The sequence below is a fragment of the Gracilinanus agilis genome, chromosome 3 (genome assembly GCF_016433145.1).
Source record: "Gracilinanus agilis isolate LMUSP501 chromosome 3, AgileGrace, whole genome shotgun sequence".
Taxonomy (NCBI): Eukaryota; Metazoa; Chordata; class Mammalia; order Didelphimorphia; family Didelphidae; genus Gracilinanus; species Gracilinanus agilis.
The window spans coordinates 374,947,073-374,966,988 of NC_058132.1; the positions used below are offsets into that span (position 1 = coordinate 374,947,073).

Consider the following 19,916-nt stretch of genomic DNA (forward strand, 5'->3'; position numbering starts at 1 on the left):
AGGAAGGAAGGAAGGAAGGAAGGAAGGAAGGAAGGAAGGAAGGAAGGAAGGAAGGAAAGGAATGGAAAAAGACTGGAAAATGACCAAACAACACGAAGAACCTCCACAAAGAAAGTTATTTTGGTGACAGGGAATACCAAAACAGAAACTCAGAAGAAGACAACAAAGTCAATATAGCTGCATCCAAAGCCTCAAAGAAAAATACGAATTGCACTCAAGCTCAGAAAGAATTAATGAAGGAGCTCAAAAAGGATTTTTAAACAAATAAGACAGGAAGAAGAAAAATTAGGAAAAGAAATGAGAGTGACACAGGAGAATCATTAAGAAGAAAGAATCAATAGTTTAGTAACAGAGGCACAAAAATATTGAAGAAATTAATATATTAAATATATATATACATATATATGTATATATATATATACATATATATATATATATAGGTCAATTGGTAAAAGAGATGCAAAAATCCACTGAAGAGAAGAACTTCTTAAAAAGCAAAATGGCTGAATGGAAAAAGATATACAAAAATGCACTAAAGGGAAGTTCTTAAAAGGCAGAATTAGCCATATGGGAAAAGAGATACAAAAATTCAGTGAGGAAAAAAAAGGATGCTTTCATTTATTTATTTATTTTAAACCCTTACCTTCCATCTTAAAATCAGTACTGTGTTTTGGTTCTAAGACAGAAGAGTGGCAAATAAGGGCTAGGCAATGGGGGCTACGTGACTTGTCTAGAATCACACTGCTAGGAAGTGTCTGAGGCCAGATTGGAATCCAGGTCCTCCAATCTCTAGGCCTGGCTCTCAGTCCACTAAGCAAACTAGCTGTTCTCAGAAAAGGACTCTTTAAAAAATAGTATTGGCCAAATGGAAAAGAAGGTGTAAAAGGACATTCAAGAAAATCAGGCTTTAGAAATTAGAATTGGGCACCTGGAAGCTAATGACTCCATGAGACTTAAGAAACAATAAAGACAAAAGAATGGAAAACAGAGGAAAATGCAAAATGCTTTTTGATCCTCTCAGTGGCCCCAAGAGAGTTATTATCCCCCACTTCACAGAAGAAAAAACAGAGCCAGGCAGAGATCAAGAGATTTGCCACTGGTTCCACAGCTAATAAGTATGTGAGATAGGACTTGAACTCAGTTCTTCCTGATTCCAAGTTGGGCCCTTTATCCCCTGTACCACCTAGCTGTCTAGGAGGAAAGAATACTCTCCATAGAAGTGATAATATGAAATTTACTTGGTTATTATGTATTTAATTTACAATTGGTCTAGAACTAAAGACAAAACTTGAAGGGCCATAGAGAAAACTGGAGTACTTGGCTCCTGCTTTGAAGAGTTCATCATTTTTACAAAAGCCTCATGAAAAATACTGTTTAGAATAAAATGGATGATTTTTTCTTAAACAAAGTAAATTGGTTTAAAGATACATAAATTACTGAGAGTGACCAAAGCTTGTTCTAAAACCTACCTGTCCAGATGCAACTGCTCCTTTCATGGCATCCCCACCACCGGAGGACACCATCTTCTTTCTTTCTGGAATTCGAGCAGGAGATGTCTTGTATGGAGACTTATAAGGACTACCTGGGGCTATACGAGGACAGATAGGGGAGACTACAGAGTTATAGTACAATAGTCAAAGCAATAGGAAGAACAGACAGAAGAAGGAGAAAAGGAAAAAGTGCACAACTCCATTACAACTCGGTACATGGCAACAGCAGTCTTACAGGTTAGCTTATAGTTTTTCATGCTCTAAGAGACCCCAAAACTATATAGAGGAGCTTATATGGAATCACTGTCATTTCATTTTTAATTGAGACACAAGAAAGAAATAAAGTCTTTTGGAGGTTCACTTTTTTATTCTCATTGAATTTCTTGCTAGAAAAAATTAGAAAATATTTTTGGAGGCATCAGCATTTTCAAAGTGAGAAGGATGCTGATTCAAATCTTAGTCTTACCACTTGTTACTAGTGGGATCTTGGGCAAGTTACTTAATTTCACTCAGCCCCGTTTCCTCTTTGTAAAATGAAAAGGGACTAGACTAGATGGTTTCTGGAATTCTTTTCTAGCTTAACTCTATGATTCTAAAAAGTTCTGGGTTCTTCCATTTTGTACTCCAAAGCCTCCCTTAGGGAAACATGTACATAATTTACTAAAATCTTCAAAGGAACTGAATTTTTTTTAAATTGCAGTAAAATTTGATTGTGGGACCCAATACCCAAGTGTCTTAAAACCTTCAAAGAGAATAAAATAGTAGAGCAGTGAAACTAAATTTTAAGCCACAATCACTAAAGATTTTAAGACAACCTATTTTCATAGCTCCATAACTAATTAACAAGGTTATCTACTCAAAATGACATTTAATTTCTTCATTCTACTCAGACAGCTTAGCATAGCATTATCAAATAACCATAAGTGTGTCAAAAGATTTTAGTGCGCTGTTGTTAAAAAAAAAAAAAGTGAAGTTAGATCAGAGATAAGAAATCCCCAAATTCATCTTCTTCTGTATGAAGCATTCAAAACAAATAGAACAGTATCCTCTAAGATTTCCGAAGGTTAACTGGAATGTAATCAACTCAAGGTATATGTTTTGCCTGCTGCCTCATTTTCCCAATGCATAAAGATTTTAAATACTACTAATAATAATTCATGTGACTGAACCAATTAACTATTAATCTATGGCCAAGAGCATACTTACCTATAAGATTAGAAATTTTTAGTTAACTTCACATCCTTTTATTATTAATCATTATTATAAAATAGTATGATATCCTATCAATCTATAGGACAGCTTGTTCTCTAAAATTTAATTGGGATGTTGAAGAAAGGCTAATACCCCATAAGTGACAAAAATGGATTCTCAGGAGTAAACAGATTCTGGTTTGATGATTTCTTTAGGGACAATTCAGAACTGGGGCTGGGTTTTCCATCTCAATTCTAAATCTATAAATCGGTTATGATCATGTAGAGATTTTCCTCAAGAGACAAAATTATTCATTCAACTATTTTGAAGAAAATGTCCCTAAGTAAGATGGCATGCCATTACCTGATTGAATTGAATAATAATAGAGGGCAAAGAGTCCTATTGGATACCAGATCATTATCTCATATAGTCCATGGCACTGGTCATTATTGAACAATTAATGAAAACTCTAATTACGGACTATCTTTATATTTCATTTCTGTTACACAAAGAGCTCCATTCTATAGCTTAGCTAGAACTAGGTTGAGATGACTCTCTTAAGTGACAATCACCTCAAATTTATGCCAGTTGTCTTCAAAGCCAGTTTCTATTTTCTAGTCAGAAGCAGAATTTCAGGTCTAGGTTAGCTTTTCTTTTTGTTTTTTTACCTCTACCATTTGTACCTGCCCAGTAGGTACTTAATAAATGCTTGTTGACTAGTTAAATGTCCTTAAACTTAAAAGGGATACATTTACTTAGAATACTCGATACAGAATTTTTTCTCTATTTCAATCTATTTTAATTCACCTTAGTCCTTTTCTCAAGAAATGTAGTTGCAACAACAACAACAACAAAAAAATGTTAGTAGGAAAAGAAATGTTAGCCGTAGCAGCTTAAGACATTGCACAAAACCAGGAAATGGGGAGAAGAAAAGCAAAAATTCACCATTAAGTGAAACACTTCAATCCCTTTTCAGCATTTTCCGCAGCTTCTAGTTGTACTCTCACACCTTAATAGTCAAAACCCATCAGCCTGTTTTACCTGCATCAATGGACTGTTCAGAAAGCATGAGTGTGCTTCGAGATCGGGCTAGGGAAGACTGTGTGGGGGTCAACAGACGCATAACAATAAAGTTTTCCACTGGACTAAGGTGCATGCGGTGGGCTGAAGGATGGAAGGAAATGAAATGAAAAAAAAGATATATATATAAAAACAAAATTGAAACAAAAAAAAAAAACCCCAATGAAATGTTGAAAACAATGTGCATCGTGCAAATGGATGTTTCTGGGAACATAAAACAATTTGACAAAACAATTTAAAGCCCCTGAAGATTAGGTACTTAGTGAATTCTTTGATATTTACATATATACACTAAAGTAAAATATTTCATAAGTACAAAAAATAAACAATTATACATTACACAAAATAGATCTCCCGAATGAAAAGACAAAGCAGTCTGGAAAAGTGCATCAACTCTTTTGGAATATTACAATCTATTGAATAAAATTTTATTACAGGGCAATAATTGACTCACATCCTAAAATAAAACTGAAACTCAGAAAATTGTGAGTTTTTTGCCAGAAAACCTAACGTTAATAGCTGTGTAAATTTTAAAAATGCATAAAAACATATCAGTTCTACAAGAGAAAATGGTTTCTAAAACTCATTTAAAAATTAATTGTATTATAAGATATTGTTGAGAAAATAATGATGTAATAAGTGGTGAATGAAAACTACCATCATGAACTTTTCCCATATAAACTGGATTTTAAAAAATCAGATGGAAACAAAATAATGCCATTACAGGATAAGACAGTATGAAAGTATGCTGTATCCTTTCACTTTTCCCATACAAATTAGATTTGAAAAATCATATGGAAAATAGAAACTGTCAACTCTCTGTTATCTGCTTTAATGGAAGGAAGCACTATAAATCATTTAAAATGCAAATAGTACAAAAGTCATTTTGATTTGTGGTACATATGTTTTAGTGAATAAACACACACATCATTTTATCATAGCAGATTATCTTTTGTGTATATATATATATATATATATATATACACTACATATATATAACCCTAATCTTCTATCTTAGTATCAATTCTAAGACAGAAGAGTGGCGAGGGCTAGGTAATTGGGGTTAAGTGACTTGCCCAAAGTCTCACAACTAGGAAATGTCTGAGGTCATATTTGAACCTGGGTTCTCCTGACTCCAGGCCTGGTGCTCTATCCACTGTAATTCTGGCTGCCCCTCAGACTGTGTTCTTTTTTTAAAACCCTTATCTTCTGTCTTCTGTACTGGAGGTTAAGTGACTTGCCCAGCACCTCTTGCTAGGTAATGTTTGAGGCTAGATTTGAACCCAGAACCTCTTGTCTCTAGACTGGTTTCTCAATCCATTGACCAACCAGCTGCCTTTCAGAATGTCCTCTTAATAAAACTAATTTCTTAAGAAGAATGTGACAATGACAATAGTACAGTGGCAAGTAAATTATCCTGGGATAAATCCATGGAGCAACCATGGGGAGATAACTGAGAGTTGAGAGTAGATGATAAAATGGACACATTTACATATTAATTCACACTAAAGAAAGCATGGATTTATCCCTAACTTATAGCATCCAGTAAATGCTAGCAAACATACAGACTAGAAGTTCTAACAGAATGACTGTGTGCTTCATATGCTTCATAAATATTTTCACCTCCATGTCTTTTATAATTCCATCTTCAGATGTCTCCTGCACTATAGATCAGCAGTACTGTGTCATACCGAGTACCTCTAACAGAAATTCTAACACAGGCTCCAAGGTGCAAATTTAATTGTAAATTCACTGATAAGAAGAAGCAGAGGAAGAATATTTCTCGGAAGACATTATTTGTCCTTTACAGGGAACAAATGTTATCCTTATTCCCCCTCCAAGGCATCTTGCATGCTAAATATTCCATCAGAAATGCAATGCACAGCAGATCACACCCTTTGGGATGACGGTTTGTTTTTTTAAAGTGTCATCATCACCCAATGTAGTAGGGTTTATCTTCTCCCTCCACCCTACCCCTATAACCTTCATAGCCCGAGTGAATGGATTTTGTGGCTATTTTAGTGCTTTATCTGAGCCCCTGGGAGAGAGCTGCCCCACAACCTGAATGAGACAGAATGCCAAAGTCCTTAGATCTTTGATTCAAAGCATATCTAAAAAGGGCACCAAAGAGTCCGTCACACACATCCTGGTAACTAAATTCGCCCACTGTCAATAGCTAGTTAGAGCACCTGAAAATGCTGCCTTCTTTTAAATCAGTGATTCCCAAAGTGGGTGCTACCGCCCCCTGGTGGGTGCTGCAGCAATCCAGGGAGGCGGTGATGGCCACAGGTACATTTATCTTTCCTATTAATTGCTATTAAAATAAAAAAAATTAATTTCCAGGGGGCTAAGTAACATTTTTTTCTGGAAAGGGGATGGTAGGCCAAAAAAGTTTGGGAACTACTGTTTTAAATAGTTTTTTCTTAAGTGGTTCTAAGGTTTCTTTTCCCACTTACTAGGGAGCCTGGCTTTTTATCATGAGAAATTGCAGTGGCCCATTTTGTCAGAAGACTATGTTACCACCCAACTCTAAGCACCACAAATCTCACTGATTCCAGCATTTCAGACTCCTACACATATCCAATAGGTAGGAAAGTCCTTAGTTACTGGGTCACATTCCAACTTGCTTATAAATTAATTCCTAGGAGTAAGTTATATAGTCACTAGGAAGAATGGAATGGACTCTACAACCAGGAGAGAAGATCAATTCTTCCTAGCAGTAAAAAGTGGCTGTCCCATTCCTAAATCAGCCCCCTTTTTCCCTCAAGAATTATTAAGTTTGTGTCATAATATGAAAGCAGAGTTATATACAAAAGGCCAAGAGAGATGTGTGTAGAGGGGGAGTGGGTATCTCACAAAAGAGATAAATTCTAAAAAGGTACATAACCACCCAAGAGAACATTTAAATGTTCTAAAGGGAATCGGGCCACAGAGAGCCCATGAGGACGTATTCACTTGCCTTTGTCAGAGGAATTTGCAATTGCTGCTGTAGAGGAAGATAGACGCTTACTGATGGGTGACTCCAATTGCTTTGGAAGATTCATTGTAGATGCTGAAAGTTTATCATGTGCTGGAAAGAGATGCATGAAAAAAAGTTTATATTTATATTACAGAGCAAGAAAATAACAAAAGTTTTCTTTCTTACGTCATCTGCAGATCTTTGATGATAATAGGTCTGAAACAAGTGAACTATGTATTCATTACCCTAAAACTCCAATTGCCCTAATTTCAAAAATACAGCCTCTTAACCATTATAATAGAAGAAATGAGATTTTCTGTCTTCCATCTGAACATTTCAATTTTATAATACTAAAGCTATATATCCTATGTTTCCTTGAGGCAAACTCTAGCTACTGTGTGCTAGAGTTAACCTTGGAATCAGAGACACCTAGATTTTGGCCCCAATTCTCCCTTCATATAGCTTGTGACCCTGGGCGAGTGACAAACTTTTAGACCTCAGGCAGTGTTCTGAGACTATCATTTCATGAATAGTTGCCAATCTATATTGGTAGAAAGAGCTTTCTCCCCAGGAGTTCCCTATACCAGTCAAATCACACATGCCAACTTTCTAAAAAGGATCTAACAGTCTTTTTTATAGTATATTTAGAAACAGACAAAACTCCTATATGGACCAATTATAATTCTTACCTAAATTTAACTGCCACTGGAAAAAATTCTGTAAAATAAAGTGAGCTGGGGGCATGGCCAGGTAGGCCAGTAGATAGAGGGCCAGTCCTAGGGTCAGGAAAACCTGAGTTCAAATTTGATTTCAGACACTTCCTAGCTGTATTGATCCCATACAAGTCACTTAACACCAAATGACTAGCTCTTGCCATTCTTCTCTTAGAACTGAATATCAACAAAGGGTTTGGGAATAAATAAATAAAAATAAAATGAGCTTCACTCAGTCCAGGAAAAGCCACCTCATCCAACAACCCCTCAAGCTTGGGAATTTTAGGATGCATAGGAAATTGGGAAAATTGTTTTCTACTGGGATAACAATCCTTGTCTAGAAATCAAAGAAAACCTTTAGGAGCAGGCTTCAGAATTCCTTTTATTACAAGATAATCATCAAAAGGATAATCCAGAGAAATTCTTTTAAACATCTGAACCTTACATCTTAGTGGTTCTTCCTTGGTTCTTAACTTTTATCTCCATTAAAACTCAGGCTAAACTAAAACTAAGTTTTGGTGGTTTCCCAGTAGGGATTTCTCCATTTCTGCCTACAATATAGCCTAAGCCTAAGGGGAAACTGTCAGGTGCTGTAATTAACCCTGCTCATCTATAGGTTCTTCCTTTGCTCCTAGGCAATAAGATGGGTGATGATTTGCTTTTAAGAAGAGGGCAGAGAACTCAAAACTTCTATTTCCGTTCATGTAATATGACCATCTGCATTGCTGGTAATTACTGCATCCTTCCCTCTCCTCCCCCCAAAAAGTCCTTTTTACCAACAGCAAGTATACTCCCATTTCCTAAAGAAGCACTTTGAATGGGAACAAAGGTATGCTAGCTCCCATCCCTGTTCTAGACAATGCCAATCTGTCAGCCCTTTATTGAAAACAAAATGCCTACCAGAGAGATACTGAAACCAAGGACAATCCTAGAATATGAATTTGCAGTCTGCCAACAGCATTTCTGTTGATAAGGTTCCCTGGCCATCCATCCCTTCTGCCTTGCCTACTGCCAAATCTATTCCAGTGACACAGATAGAACACAGGCACCCTCATCTAACATTCTGTACAAATGAAATGTTTGCTAAGTGGAAATCATTTTATTTAGGTTACCTTACGCATTTTTTGTAGAAACTATTGCTCAAAGAGGACAGGCTCAAACAACATCCACATCAAGTCACCAAATTGACTAAACTGTTTGGGTCTGGAGTGAGTGGGAGCTAAGAATGAAATGTGTTAACTTCATCCAAGGAAGATGGAAGGCATGCACTGACTTCAATATGACAAAACAATAGGGGACAACATACATGTGAGACATAGTTCTAAAAAAAAAAAGTTACACTGCATCGAATAAGATGTACATTTAAAAGGTGCATAAGACAGACAAGGTTGGTGGATGAATTCAAGTGACTGGAAACAGTTATCACAAAACACCATGGCACTGTGATGCTCTGAAATACCATTGGAGTCATCGGTAGCAGCAGCAGAGGTCACAGGGTCTGGAGGAAGGGTGCTGGCCGCTAAACCTAGAAGAGGGGGTGGGGCATTTTCTGATTCACCTATATAGCAGAAAATCAGAGCAAAGAAAGGTGAAAAATAACCTATTTTTACTTTATCACTGTTGGTGCTTTAAAAAAAAAAGACAAAAACAAATTTACCACAGCCTTCAGAAAAAGTAAGTGAGAGTTTGCTGGGTTTTTTGTTTTGTTTTGTTTTTTAATAATAGAGTTTTTCTTATTGAAGAATAACAAAATAGCCCAGACTTGTACTATCAAAAGTTAAAAGTGCTTACTCCAGAAGAAGCTATACAATGCATTTACAGTCTATTAGTAAAAGGAATAAGTAACCTTATTATTCGAAGAGATAAGTATTTTAAAATGCAATCATGTTTTAATTAGGAGACCAAAAAAAAAAGCTACCTTTAAAGAAGATCAACTTTTTAAAAATTTTAATTTTAATTTTGAATATTTTCCCATAGTTGCATGTTTCACGTTCTTTCCCTCTCCCCCAACTCCCCCTAACCTCCCTTAGCCCATGCACAATTCCACTGGGTTTTGCATGTATCATTGATTAAGACCTAATTCCATATTATTGATAGTTGGAGTAGAGTTATCATTTAATGTCTAAGATGATCAACTTTTAAAGAAATTAAAACTCTTGGAAACTTGAAAACTAACACAAATAAGATAATGATATAAGCAATTTGCCTTAAAGCAAATCAAAAGACTAAAAAAAATAAAGGAGGAAGGTGGTAAGACCTTTTAAAATGGCGAATGCATTTTTAATGGCACAATGCCTGGCACATAGTAGGGACTTACAAAATGTTTTGTTGCCTGATAAACCTACTAGATCCTAATCATTAAAAACATCTATAGTCCCATGCCTGCTAGCCTGAACTGATTCTTTTTTCCTTGTAAAATAGGTTACTTAAAGCATTCTGTTCCCCTTTGAACCATTATCAGTGATGTCCAGCGTCTGACCGCGTTTTTAAAAAAGCCCTTAAGAATGATTGCCCATGTTCTCATGAACCAATCTCAACAGCAATTCCTGCAAGTTTAGTAACTGCAAGGCTTCCACCTCTCCCGTGGACCCAGCAGTGGAAAATACCCCTGGAACCATGCAGTCAAGCACCCCGGCAATCGCTATCCGGGCGTTCCATTCTGCAGGATCTGCAATGCAGACAAGACAACCGGGCTTCACTCACCATCCCTTTCTGACGAGCCGGAGCTGGAAATCAGCGCTCCTCCCCAGGACCACCGCTTCTGCTTCTGCTCCAGCTGCTGTGCCCGCTCTAGGGACCGCCGCATCATGGCTTCTAGGCGTTCCTGAGAAGTTGATGTAATAATAAAGAAGTCAAGGCGGGGGTGGGGGACTGAGAGCGGGTGAGTGGGTTGGGGAAGGGAGGTTGTTGGGGTGAGGAAGAGGAGATGAAAAACAAAACACCTCTCCTGTGGCTAGCTGTTCTTAATGCTTAAGGAAGGAGAAGAATGGGCTTTTCTTGACTCAAGCTGATGGATACCCCGGACAGTTGAATCAAAAGCAATCTGTGGCAGAGGACCAACTCCCGGGGACTGCCCGTACCTAAACCACCTACCTCCAAAGAGAGCTCTTTCTTTTGTCTGCAGAACCCAGAGGTCAAGAGAAAGGCCGGAGTAAATAACCCAGAGCTGTATCGCTGCTGAACATCTAGTCCCTCTGGGGAAGCTGCCACAGAGCTGCTCTGGCCTTAATTTGTTTAAGAATAATGCTTGACAAGCATTAACTCCTTCTTGCCTACAACAAACCACCCCCATTCCCAGCCCCCATCTACTGGAGCAGCCCACAGCTGGAATGGGGGGGTGTCTCTGATGCCCTCAGAGGGAAAAGGTGGATCACCAATCCAGGGCTGGTTAGGGGAGAGCAGGAAGGAGTCTATTTTGATTTAGGGGAAACATAAAAATATTGCTCCCCTAAATTCCTACCACATAGGGAGTTTTTATGACCTTGATAAGAACTTTTATGAGAGATGAAGTGCATTCATTCTGTAAAGGAGGAGTCTGCTTTACCAACAATCAAAATAGAAAATGACTACTTTCTACTGCATTCTGCATGGATGCTTCATATTTAGTTGCCAGGGGTTAATGTTTTATGCTTTAAAACCGAGCAGGCCTATCATCTCTAATCCCCTACCCCCCAACCACCCAGAACAAAGCACCCAAGGATAACCATCCTGGTTTTACACAGAAGCAGCTGGTGAATTCCAAACAAATCCAAACTACCCACCTATGCAGAAAAGAGAAAAACAAAAACCTCTTCAGAAACAAAAATAAGCCAGAGAATAAACTTTTTTTACTCTCAAGTAAAAAATATAGCAATCATGCACCAAAATAGGATACAATCCCACTGTTACCTTGGGAAAGCCAAGGAAGAGGTGAGCTCAGAAGCTGGAACCATTTCCCTGAGTGGCTCACAAAAGCTGCTGTCCTAATTATACAAGCCAGCCCTGCCTCTTTTCACATATGACACTGCAAATACTCAATAATTTCTCTTCCGGTCCCAAGTTTGGGTCTGCGGCAGGAGAAAAGGTAACTTCAGCTGTTCCACCATCCCAGATATAGGATAAACTAAAGTATGGGGCTTTCCAGGAACTGTGCATAATGGGTAAATCAAGCATGACTCCTAAAGTCAGACTAGAAAAATGCTATTTCCATTTTCTTAACTGGAGGGGCGTGGGGGGAAGCCAACAAAATCAATACAATCATTTAGCTAGGGGGTTCAGTGGATAGGGTTATAGGTGGGCACAGTGGACAGACTGCCAGGTCTGGGGTTCAAATCTGATTTAAGACACTTACAAGCTATATATGACCCTGGGAAAATTTTTTTAACCCTTTTTACCTCGATTTTCTCAACTATAAACAAGCTGGAGAAGGAAATGACTAGCCACTCCAGTATCTTTACCAAGAAAACCACAAATGGGATCATGAAGCATTGGACATGACTGAACAAAAACAATCAGTGGATAGGGTGTTGGGCTTGGAGTGAGTAAGATAGAAGTTCGAATCTTACCTGGGACACTAGCTATGTCAACCTAGACAAGTCAATTAACCTGTCTGCTTTAATTTCCTCAGCTTTTAAATAGGAACAATAATAGCACCTTCCTCCCAGGGTTGTTGTGAGGATCAAATGAGACAGCATATGTAAAACATTTGTCAATATTAAAGCACTATATAAATGCTAGCTATTGTGATTATTCAGTCAAAGGAAAAGAACACCTTAGAATCATAAACAAACAGGGTTGGAAGGGATTCTTATTAGCTTTCAAAATGCATTTTAGCCTTTAATAAAATGAAGGTGAGAGAATCATAGGATATCAAACCCAGAAGAGCCACTGGAGATTGTTTTGTCTAGGGGTTCTTAACCTATTCTGTGTCATGGATCCCCTATTTTGTGTCATGGATCCCCCTTTGGGCAGTCTGATGAGGGCTATGGACACTTCCTCAGAATAGTTTTTTTTTAAGTAATTGAAGAAAATGCTCAATTTTCCATAAGATACTAGTGAAATAAAAATGCATTTTCCCCCTAAAGATGTATTTTTTTAATCTAAGCTCTCATACACTTGAAATCTATCTGTTGGCTCTCTAATATCCAGTTTAATTAACCCCTGAAGTAGTTTAACCACCCTCATTTTTATAGAGGAAGCAAATAAATCCCATTCATAGATATTTTGTTTTGTTTTGTTTTGTTTTTTATCTTATTTAGTTGATAGCTGATGGAGAGAGGCATATATTCTGTACATCTTCAGTTCTTCCAAGGCTGTTTTTTCCTGAGAGACGGGACGTCTCCTGGGACAGATAATAAAAAAAGGGGGGTGGGGAGTGAGGGAAGATGTTTTCTCCTTTAGTTCTCTGCTTTGAGTACACTATTAAACTCTATTAGCTACTTCATCAGCTTTGGGTCTGGAAAGTTAATATTTGGAGATTCTCTGAGAAACGATTGGCAGCCAGAGACTCATTTCCCATGGGGAGATTACAATAAAACCTGGACTGGAAACTACCCAGCAGAGAATCTCAGTAAAAATGCTCAGCCTTTGGGTTGGACTAAGAAACTTCCCTTTCCCTACCACTTTACCCGTGGGACATGGTCCCTGAAGATTAGAGCTGGAAGATGCAGGCAAAGCACTGTGGGAAGCCTGCCTTACTGCAGAGTTACTGCAGCCTGTAACACCTGGGTTCAGGAATAGAGGAGAAAGAAGCAGAAAGCCCTTCTTCCAGAAATTCAACTATAATACTTGTGGTAATCATTAATAACTGGGAAAAAAGGATCCTTGGGATCCCAGGCACTTGGCTGGCTGCTGGATGTGGTTAGACTCTTCACTCTGGATCAGGGAGTAGCAATCTATGGCATCACTATCAATACAGGGGACAGTTTTGAATGATATGGCCAGGACTAGCAGGAGCAGCTAACTAGGAAGAGAGGATTGGGCAGTGGAGGGAAACAGAGGAGGAAATATCAGAATTGGCTTCATATCAGGGAGGTGGCATTTGAGCTTTGAAGGAAACCAGGAATTCTAAGAGACAGAGGTGAAGAATAAATTAATTCCAAGAATGAAGGAAAATCTGTAAGAAATGATGAACAGAACACTACCCACATTCAGAGGAAGAACTACAGGAGTGGAAACAGAAGAAAAACAATTGCTTGAACACATGGGTTGAGGCAGACACGATTGGGGATGTAGACTGGAAACTACCACACTAATGCAACTATCAACAATTTGGAAATAGGTCTTGATCAATGACACATGTTAAAACCAGTGGAAATACACATCAGCTATGGAGGGGAGGGAGTGGGGGAGGGGGGTGAAGGGGAAAGTAAGAGCAGGAATTATGTAACCATGTTAACTTTTCAAAAAATAAATATTAATAAATGTTTAAAAAAATAAAAAAAATGATGAACAGGTTAATTTTGGAAAAACACGGAAAGACCTACATGAAATTATAAAGAATGAAATAAGTGGAACCAAGAGAATATTTTATACAGCAACAGAAATATTGTTTGAAGAATGACTTGTCTATGTCCAGCTCCAGAGAAAGAACTGATAAATTGAAAAAAACAAGCAAGGCATAGTTTCATATATGTATATATGTATGTATATTTTTTTGTCAAATGATACTTTCTTGAAGGGAGTAAAGGAGGAAGTTAACTGGGGATTTTAATATAACAAATAAAATTTTAAAAATTTTAAAAAGAAATGGAGATGGGAGATGGAAAAATCTTCTATTTGTCAAGGACACATCAAGAAGACCAGTCTGGTGAGTCAATCAACATTTATTAAGCATCTACTATGTACAGGCACTGTGACAAACTCTGGGTCAAAAAATTCATGAAGGGGAGTAATATGTAATAAGGATAGAAAGGTAGGTTAGGGTCAGATTGTAAAGGACTTTAAATGCCAGGTGTTTGGCTTTGATCCCAAAGGTAAAAGGAGTTTTTTTTAAATTTAATTAATTTAGAATATTTTTCCATGGTTCCATGATTCATGTTCTTTCCCTCCCCTCCTGCCACTCCCCCTCCCGTAGCCAATGCGCAATTCCACTGGGTTTTACATGTATCATTGATCAAGACCTATTTCCATATTATTGATATTTGCACTAGGATGATCATTTAGAGTCTACATACCCAGTCATAACCCATTGACCTATGTGATCAAACAGTTGTTTTTCTTCTGTGTTTCTATTCCCACAGTTCTTTCTCTAGATGTGAGTGGCATTCTTTCTCATAAGTTTCTCTGGATTGTCCTGGGTCATTGCTGCTAATAGAGAAGGCCATTACATTCAGTTGTGTCGGAGTGTATCCATCTCTATGTATAAGGTTCTTCTGGTTCTGCTCCTTTCACTCTGCATCTATTCCTGGAGGTCATTCCAATTCACATGGAATTCCTCCAGTTCATTATTCCTTTCAGCACAATAGTATTCCATCACCATCAGATACCACAATTTGTTCAGCCATTCCCCAATCGAAGGGCATCCCCTCATTTTCCAATTTTTTGCCACCACAAAGAGCACAGTTATAAATATTTTTTGTACAAGTCTTTTTCCCTATGATAAGTTATAAATATTTTTTGTACAAGTCTTTTTCCCTATGATATCTTTGGGATACAAACCCAGAAATGGTATGGCTGGATCAAAGGGCAGGTAGTCTGTAAAAGGAGTTTCTTAAGCATGGGAGTGACATGCAGGTCAAACCTGTGCTATAGGAAAACCACTTTGGCACTTGTATAGAAGAGAGACTGGAAGGAGAGGGACTTGACATAGGGAAACCAATTACTAGGTTATAATCCAGGCAAGAGGAAGTGACCAGGTTAACCTAGGGTCTGTAAGTGGAGATAAGGGGGCAGATTCACAAAATACTAAAAAGGGAGCAGTTAGGTAGCTCATTAGATTGAGAACCAGGTTGAGAGGGGAGGTCCTGTGTTCAAATCTAGCCTCAGATAAATCCTAGCTGTGTGATCCTAGACAAAGTCACTTAACCCTAATTACCTACCCTTTACTACTTTTTTCCCTGGGAACCAATACATAGTATTGATTCTAAGACACAAAGGAAGGATTTAAAAAATAAAAAAGAATACCATGGAGATTGTTTCAACAAGACTTGGCAAATGATTGGATCTGGGGAATGAGGCAGAATGAAGATTCATAGATGACCCAAATGTGAAGAGGGTCACTAAAAGTACTGTAGTACCCAGAAGAAACACAGGTTAGTTTAAAAGAGGGATAGATTTTAGGAAAAAGATAAAAAATTAGTTGTGTTTGGGACATTCTGAATTTGAGATTCCTAAGGCTGAAGAATCAGAAGAATTATTAGAAATATTTTTAAAAATTATTAAAAATGTAGAAAGGATGAAAAAAGTGTTCTAAATCCCTCGATTAGAGAAATGCAAATTAAACAACTCTGGGGTACCACCTCACACCTAGCAGATTGGCCAATATGACAGCAAAGGAAAGGGATAAATGTTGGAGGGGATGTGGCAAAATTGGGACACTAATACACTGCTGGTGGAGTTGTAAATTAATCAAACCATTCTGGAGGGAAATTTGGAATTATGCACAAAGGGTTTTTTAAATTAATGCCTGCCTTTGATCCAGTCATATAACTGCTGGGTTTGTACCCCAAAGAGATGATAAGGAAAAAGACTTGTACAAAAATATTCATAGCCTTGCTCTTTGTTGTGGAAAAAAATTGGAAAATGAGGGTGTCCATCGATTAGGGAATGGCTGACCAAATTGTGGTATCTGTTGGTGATGGAATACTATTGTGCTATAAGGAATAATGAACTGGAGGAACGCCTTGTGAACTGGAAAGACCTCCAGGAAGTGATGCAGAATGAAAGAAGCAGAACCAGGAGAACATTGTACACAGAGACTGATTACACTGTGGCACAATCGAATATAATGGACTTTACTACTAGTACCAATGCAACGACCCAGGAAAATCCAGAGGAACTTATGAGAAAGAACGCTATCCACATCCAGAAAAAGAACTGTGGAACCATAAATGCATTAGAAAAATATATGTTCAACCATGTAGTGCGATAGGGATGTTTTCAGGGTTTTGATGTTAAAGAATCACTCTACTACAAATATGAATAATATGGAAATAGGTTTTGAATAATGATACATGTATAACTCAGTGGAAGGGGGAGGAGAAAGTGGGGGGGGGATCATGAATGTAACCATAGAAAACATTCTAAATAAAAATAAAAATTAAAAAAAAGAGAGAACATGGGGATTACTAGACCATGAAATGATGTATATAAAGTGCTTTACAAACGTTAATGGACTAAATGTCAGCTATTAGTAAATTTTCTATTGAAAAAATAATAAAATAAAATCCTCCTCCCCCAAAAAATGTAGAAAGGGTCTTAGAAATCATCTAGTCTAAGTCCCTGATTGTACAAATAAGGAAACTAAGGATGAGATGAAATGATTTGAATAAGGTAACACATATAAGTAGATGGGAAAACTGAATTTTAAACAAAGGTTCTCGAATTTCAAGTCTAGTGAAGGCAGTTAGTTGGTGCAGTATATAGAGTGCTGGACCTGGAGTTAGGAAAACCTGAGTTCATCCTTCCCTAGGTAATCCTGCACAAGTTACTTAACTTCTGTTTGCCTCAGTTTCTTCATCTTTAAAATGGGGATAACAACAGTACTTACCTCCCAGGGTTGTTTTGAGGATCAAATGAATAATTATAAAGTGCTTAGCATAATAGAGCCTGGCCATAGTGAGAGCTCTATAAATGGTTGCTATTATTAGATATTCATTGCCATTATACTTTGCCTCATGGTCAGCAAAGCCCCTTCTCTTCAGTAAAGGCCCCCAAATGGCTATCCTGTGTCCTACTTTTGTGCTCAACTTGCTCCTGTATAGAGGTAGTATGTAAATAGTAGAAAAAAGAAATATCCTCAAAAGAACTGACTTCAAGTTCTTGACTCTGACACTTAACAACAGTGTAACAATGGCAGGTCATTTCACCTTTTGAGGTGTCAGTTTTCTCATCTGTCTATACCACATAGGAAACTTGAAGTCTGCGTGGGTGTCTAAAAAAGCATCTCCAGGTTCAAGGTCCTCTGTCAGTCTGTACCAACTGAAAAATCATAGCTCGTGAGACCTCACTGGTGTGTTTATTTTTAAAAATCAGTTGGATGGCATAACTACTTTAAAGCAAAGCTTTCATATCTTGACCCTTAACAGTTATGTGTACCATCAGTCATTGTGTTACTACTGACTGTTATTTTGCTTAATTGTTTTCAGGGAGTATGCTATGTAAATATGTTCGCTGCTGTATTAAGTGAAAATATATCAATAAAAACAAGGTAAACTTTTAGGGGAAAAGAGAATGTATAAGTAAAGAACATTTTTTTTGCCATAAACACAGGCTGAAGACTATCATTCTTCACTAATGCACTGTTAGTAGAGTTGTGAATTGATCCAACCATTCTAGAGAGCAATTTGGAGCTACACCCAAACAGCTTTAAAACTGTGCGTATCTTTTGATCCAGAAATACAATTATTAGGTCTGTATCCCAAAGAGATTTTTTAAAAAAAGGGAAAAGGACCTATTTGTACAAAAATATTTAAAGCAGCTCTTTTTATGGTGGCAAAGATTTGGAAACTGGGGGGATGACCATCACTTAAGGAATGGCAGAACAAGCTGTGATTGTAATGAAATAAGTACTGTGCTCCAAGAAATGATGAAGAGAATGATGTCAGAAAGAACTGGAAAGAGTTACATGAACTGATGCAAAGTGAAGTGAACAGAACCAGGAGAACATTGTACATAGCAACAGCAATATTATATGATAAATATTTATGAATGACTTCACTATTTTTAGTACGACAGTGATCCAAGACAATCTTCAAGGATTCATGATGAAAAATGCCATCTTCTTCCAGTGAAAGAATTGATGGAGTCTGCATACAGACCAAGACATGCTATATTTCACTCTATTTCTTCACTTTTGTTTCAAGTTCTTTTTCACAAAATGAATGATATGGAAAGATGTTTTATACTATTACACATGTAAAAACTATACCAGATAGTTTGCTCTCTTGGGGGGGTGGGGAAAGAAGGGAGGAAAGGTGAGAATTTGTCACAAATTTTTAAAAAATGTTTTAAAAAGCTTTTTATCATGTAATTGAAGAAAAATTAAGCATTATTATAAAAAAAGACCTTCCAGCCCACTGTACAAATGTACAAAAATAATCTTGTCAATGTACATTTATATAAAGACAGCAAAAGTGTTTCTGATGCAGGGAATACCTATCCCCCTACCAAGACTTTGCCTGCTTCTGACAGTTTATATTTGTGTCAACAAAAGACAGATATATATCTGATTCAAGTATCTGATTCATTTCTAAATCTGTTGTTTCGGTATTTTTTCATTGAAACATTGGAAATGGCAAATTGTCAGTGTTGAAGGAGACTTTAAACATCATCTAACACAACTTCTTTCCCAATGCATGAATCCATTCTATAATATCCAAGGAGATAGTCTTGTTTGTCTGTGCTTCTTTCTATCCTGCCTTCTACTTTTTTCCCTCCATTTTTTTTAACCCTTACCTTCCATCTTAGAATCAATACAATGTAGTAGTTTTAAGGCAGAAGAGCAGTAAGGGCTAGGCAATGGGGATTAAATGACTTGCCCAGGGTCACACAGCTAGGAAGTGTCCAAGGCTGGATTTGAACCTAGAACCTCCCGTCTCTAGGCCTGGCTCTCAATCCACTAAGCCTCCCAGCTGGCCCCTTCTTCCCTTCATTTTTAAAAGAGGATGCCTCAGTGATCCTCTTTTTCTAGCTCTCTTTTCTATTCTAGGTTACTTTATTCCAAATCCCTCCCTCCCCCGGCCTCCTCCTCTTCCCTAGGGGAGGGGAGAGAAGAATTTGCAACAAATATCTATTAGCCACGGTTATAATTTTTAGAAACTATTATATGAAGCTAAAAATCTACTTTCCCCTTTAACCTTTCCTATAATTTTTGCCAAATGATCCAAATTTTTCCCTCTGGAGTTAGAGCCTAGTCCTTCTTCCATGCGACAGTCCTTTAAACATCTTAAGATGTATAGATTACTAAACCCCCTCATCTTTTTTCACATGAATTGTCCTTTAATCTTTTTGAAAAATTAGCATTTTATTGATTTCTACTGCTTGTAAGATGCAGGCATTTCTGGATACAGCCCTGAAGTCCCAGTGAGTCTTCCTTTGCTAACAAAGAAAAACTGTCAAGCAAAATGAATCAAAAGAAGAATCACATCTAATAGTGTATACAACTTGCTGCAGCCCATCTTCTACCTCTTCAAGAAAAGGAGAAAGAGGGAAGTATATTTTATCATCAGCCATTCTCAATAGACATTTCCACAATTTATTTCCTGTAATATAGTACTACTAAGAATATTTCAATATGCATCAGATCTTTCATACTGTTTTTGACCTCCTTGGGGTACATACCTA

General features: G+C 37.5%; 1 protein-coding gene across 1 annotated transcript in view; it reads right to left on the reverse strand.

The window, feature by feature from the left end:
* The window catches only part of MAP7D2 (MAP7 domain containing 2), a 183,194-nt gene that overhangs the window by 39,139 nt on the left and 124,139 nt on the right, over positions 1-19,916 (reverse strand). The window contains exons 4-7 of the mRNA XM_044666814.1: positions 10,137-10,257; positions 6,721-6,831; positions 3,723-3,845; positions 1,470-1,612 (exon numbers count right to left, since the gene is read on the reverse strand). Coding sequence (XP_044522749.1) covers positions 1,470-1,612; positions 3,723-3,845; positions 6,721-6,831; positions 10,137-10,257 — 498 coding nt within the window. The remainder of the gene's footprint in view (positions 1-1,469; positions 1,613-3,722; positions 3,846-6,720; positions 6,832-10,136; positions 10,258-19,916) is intronic.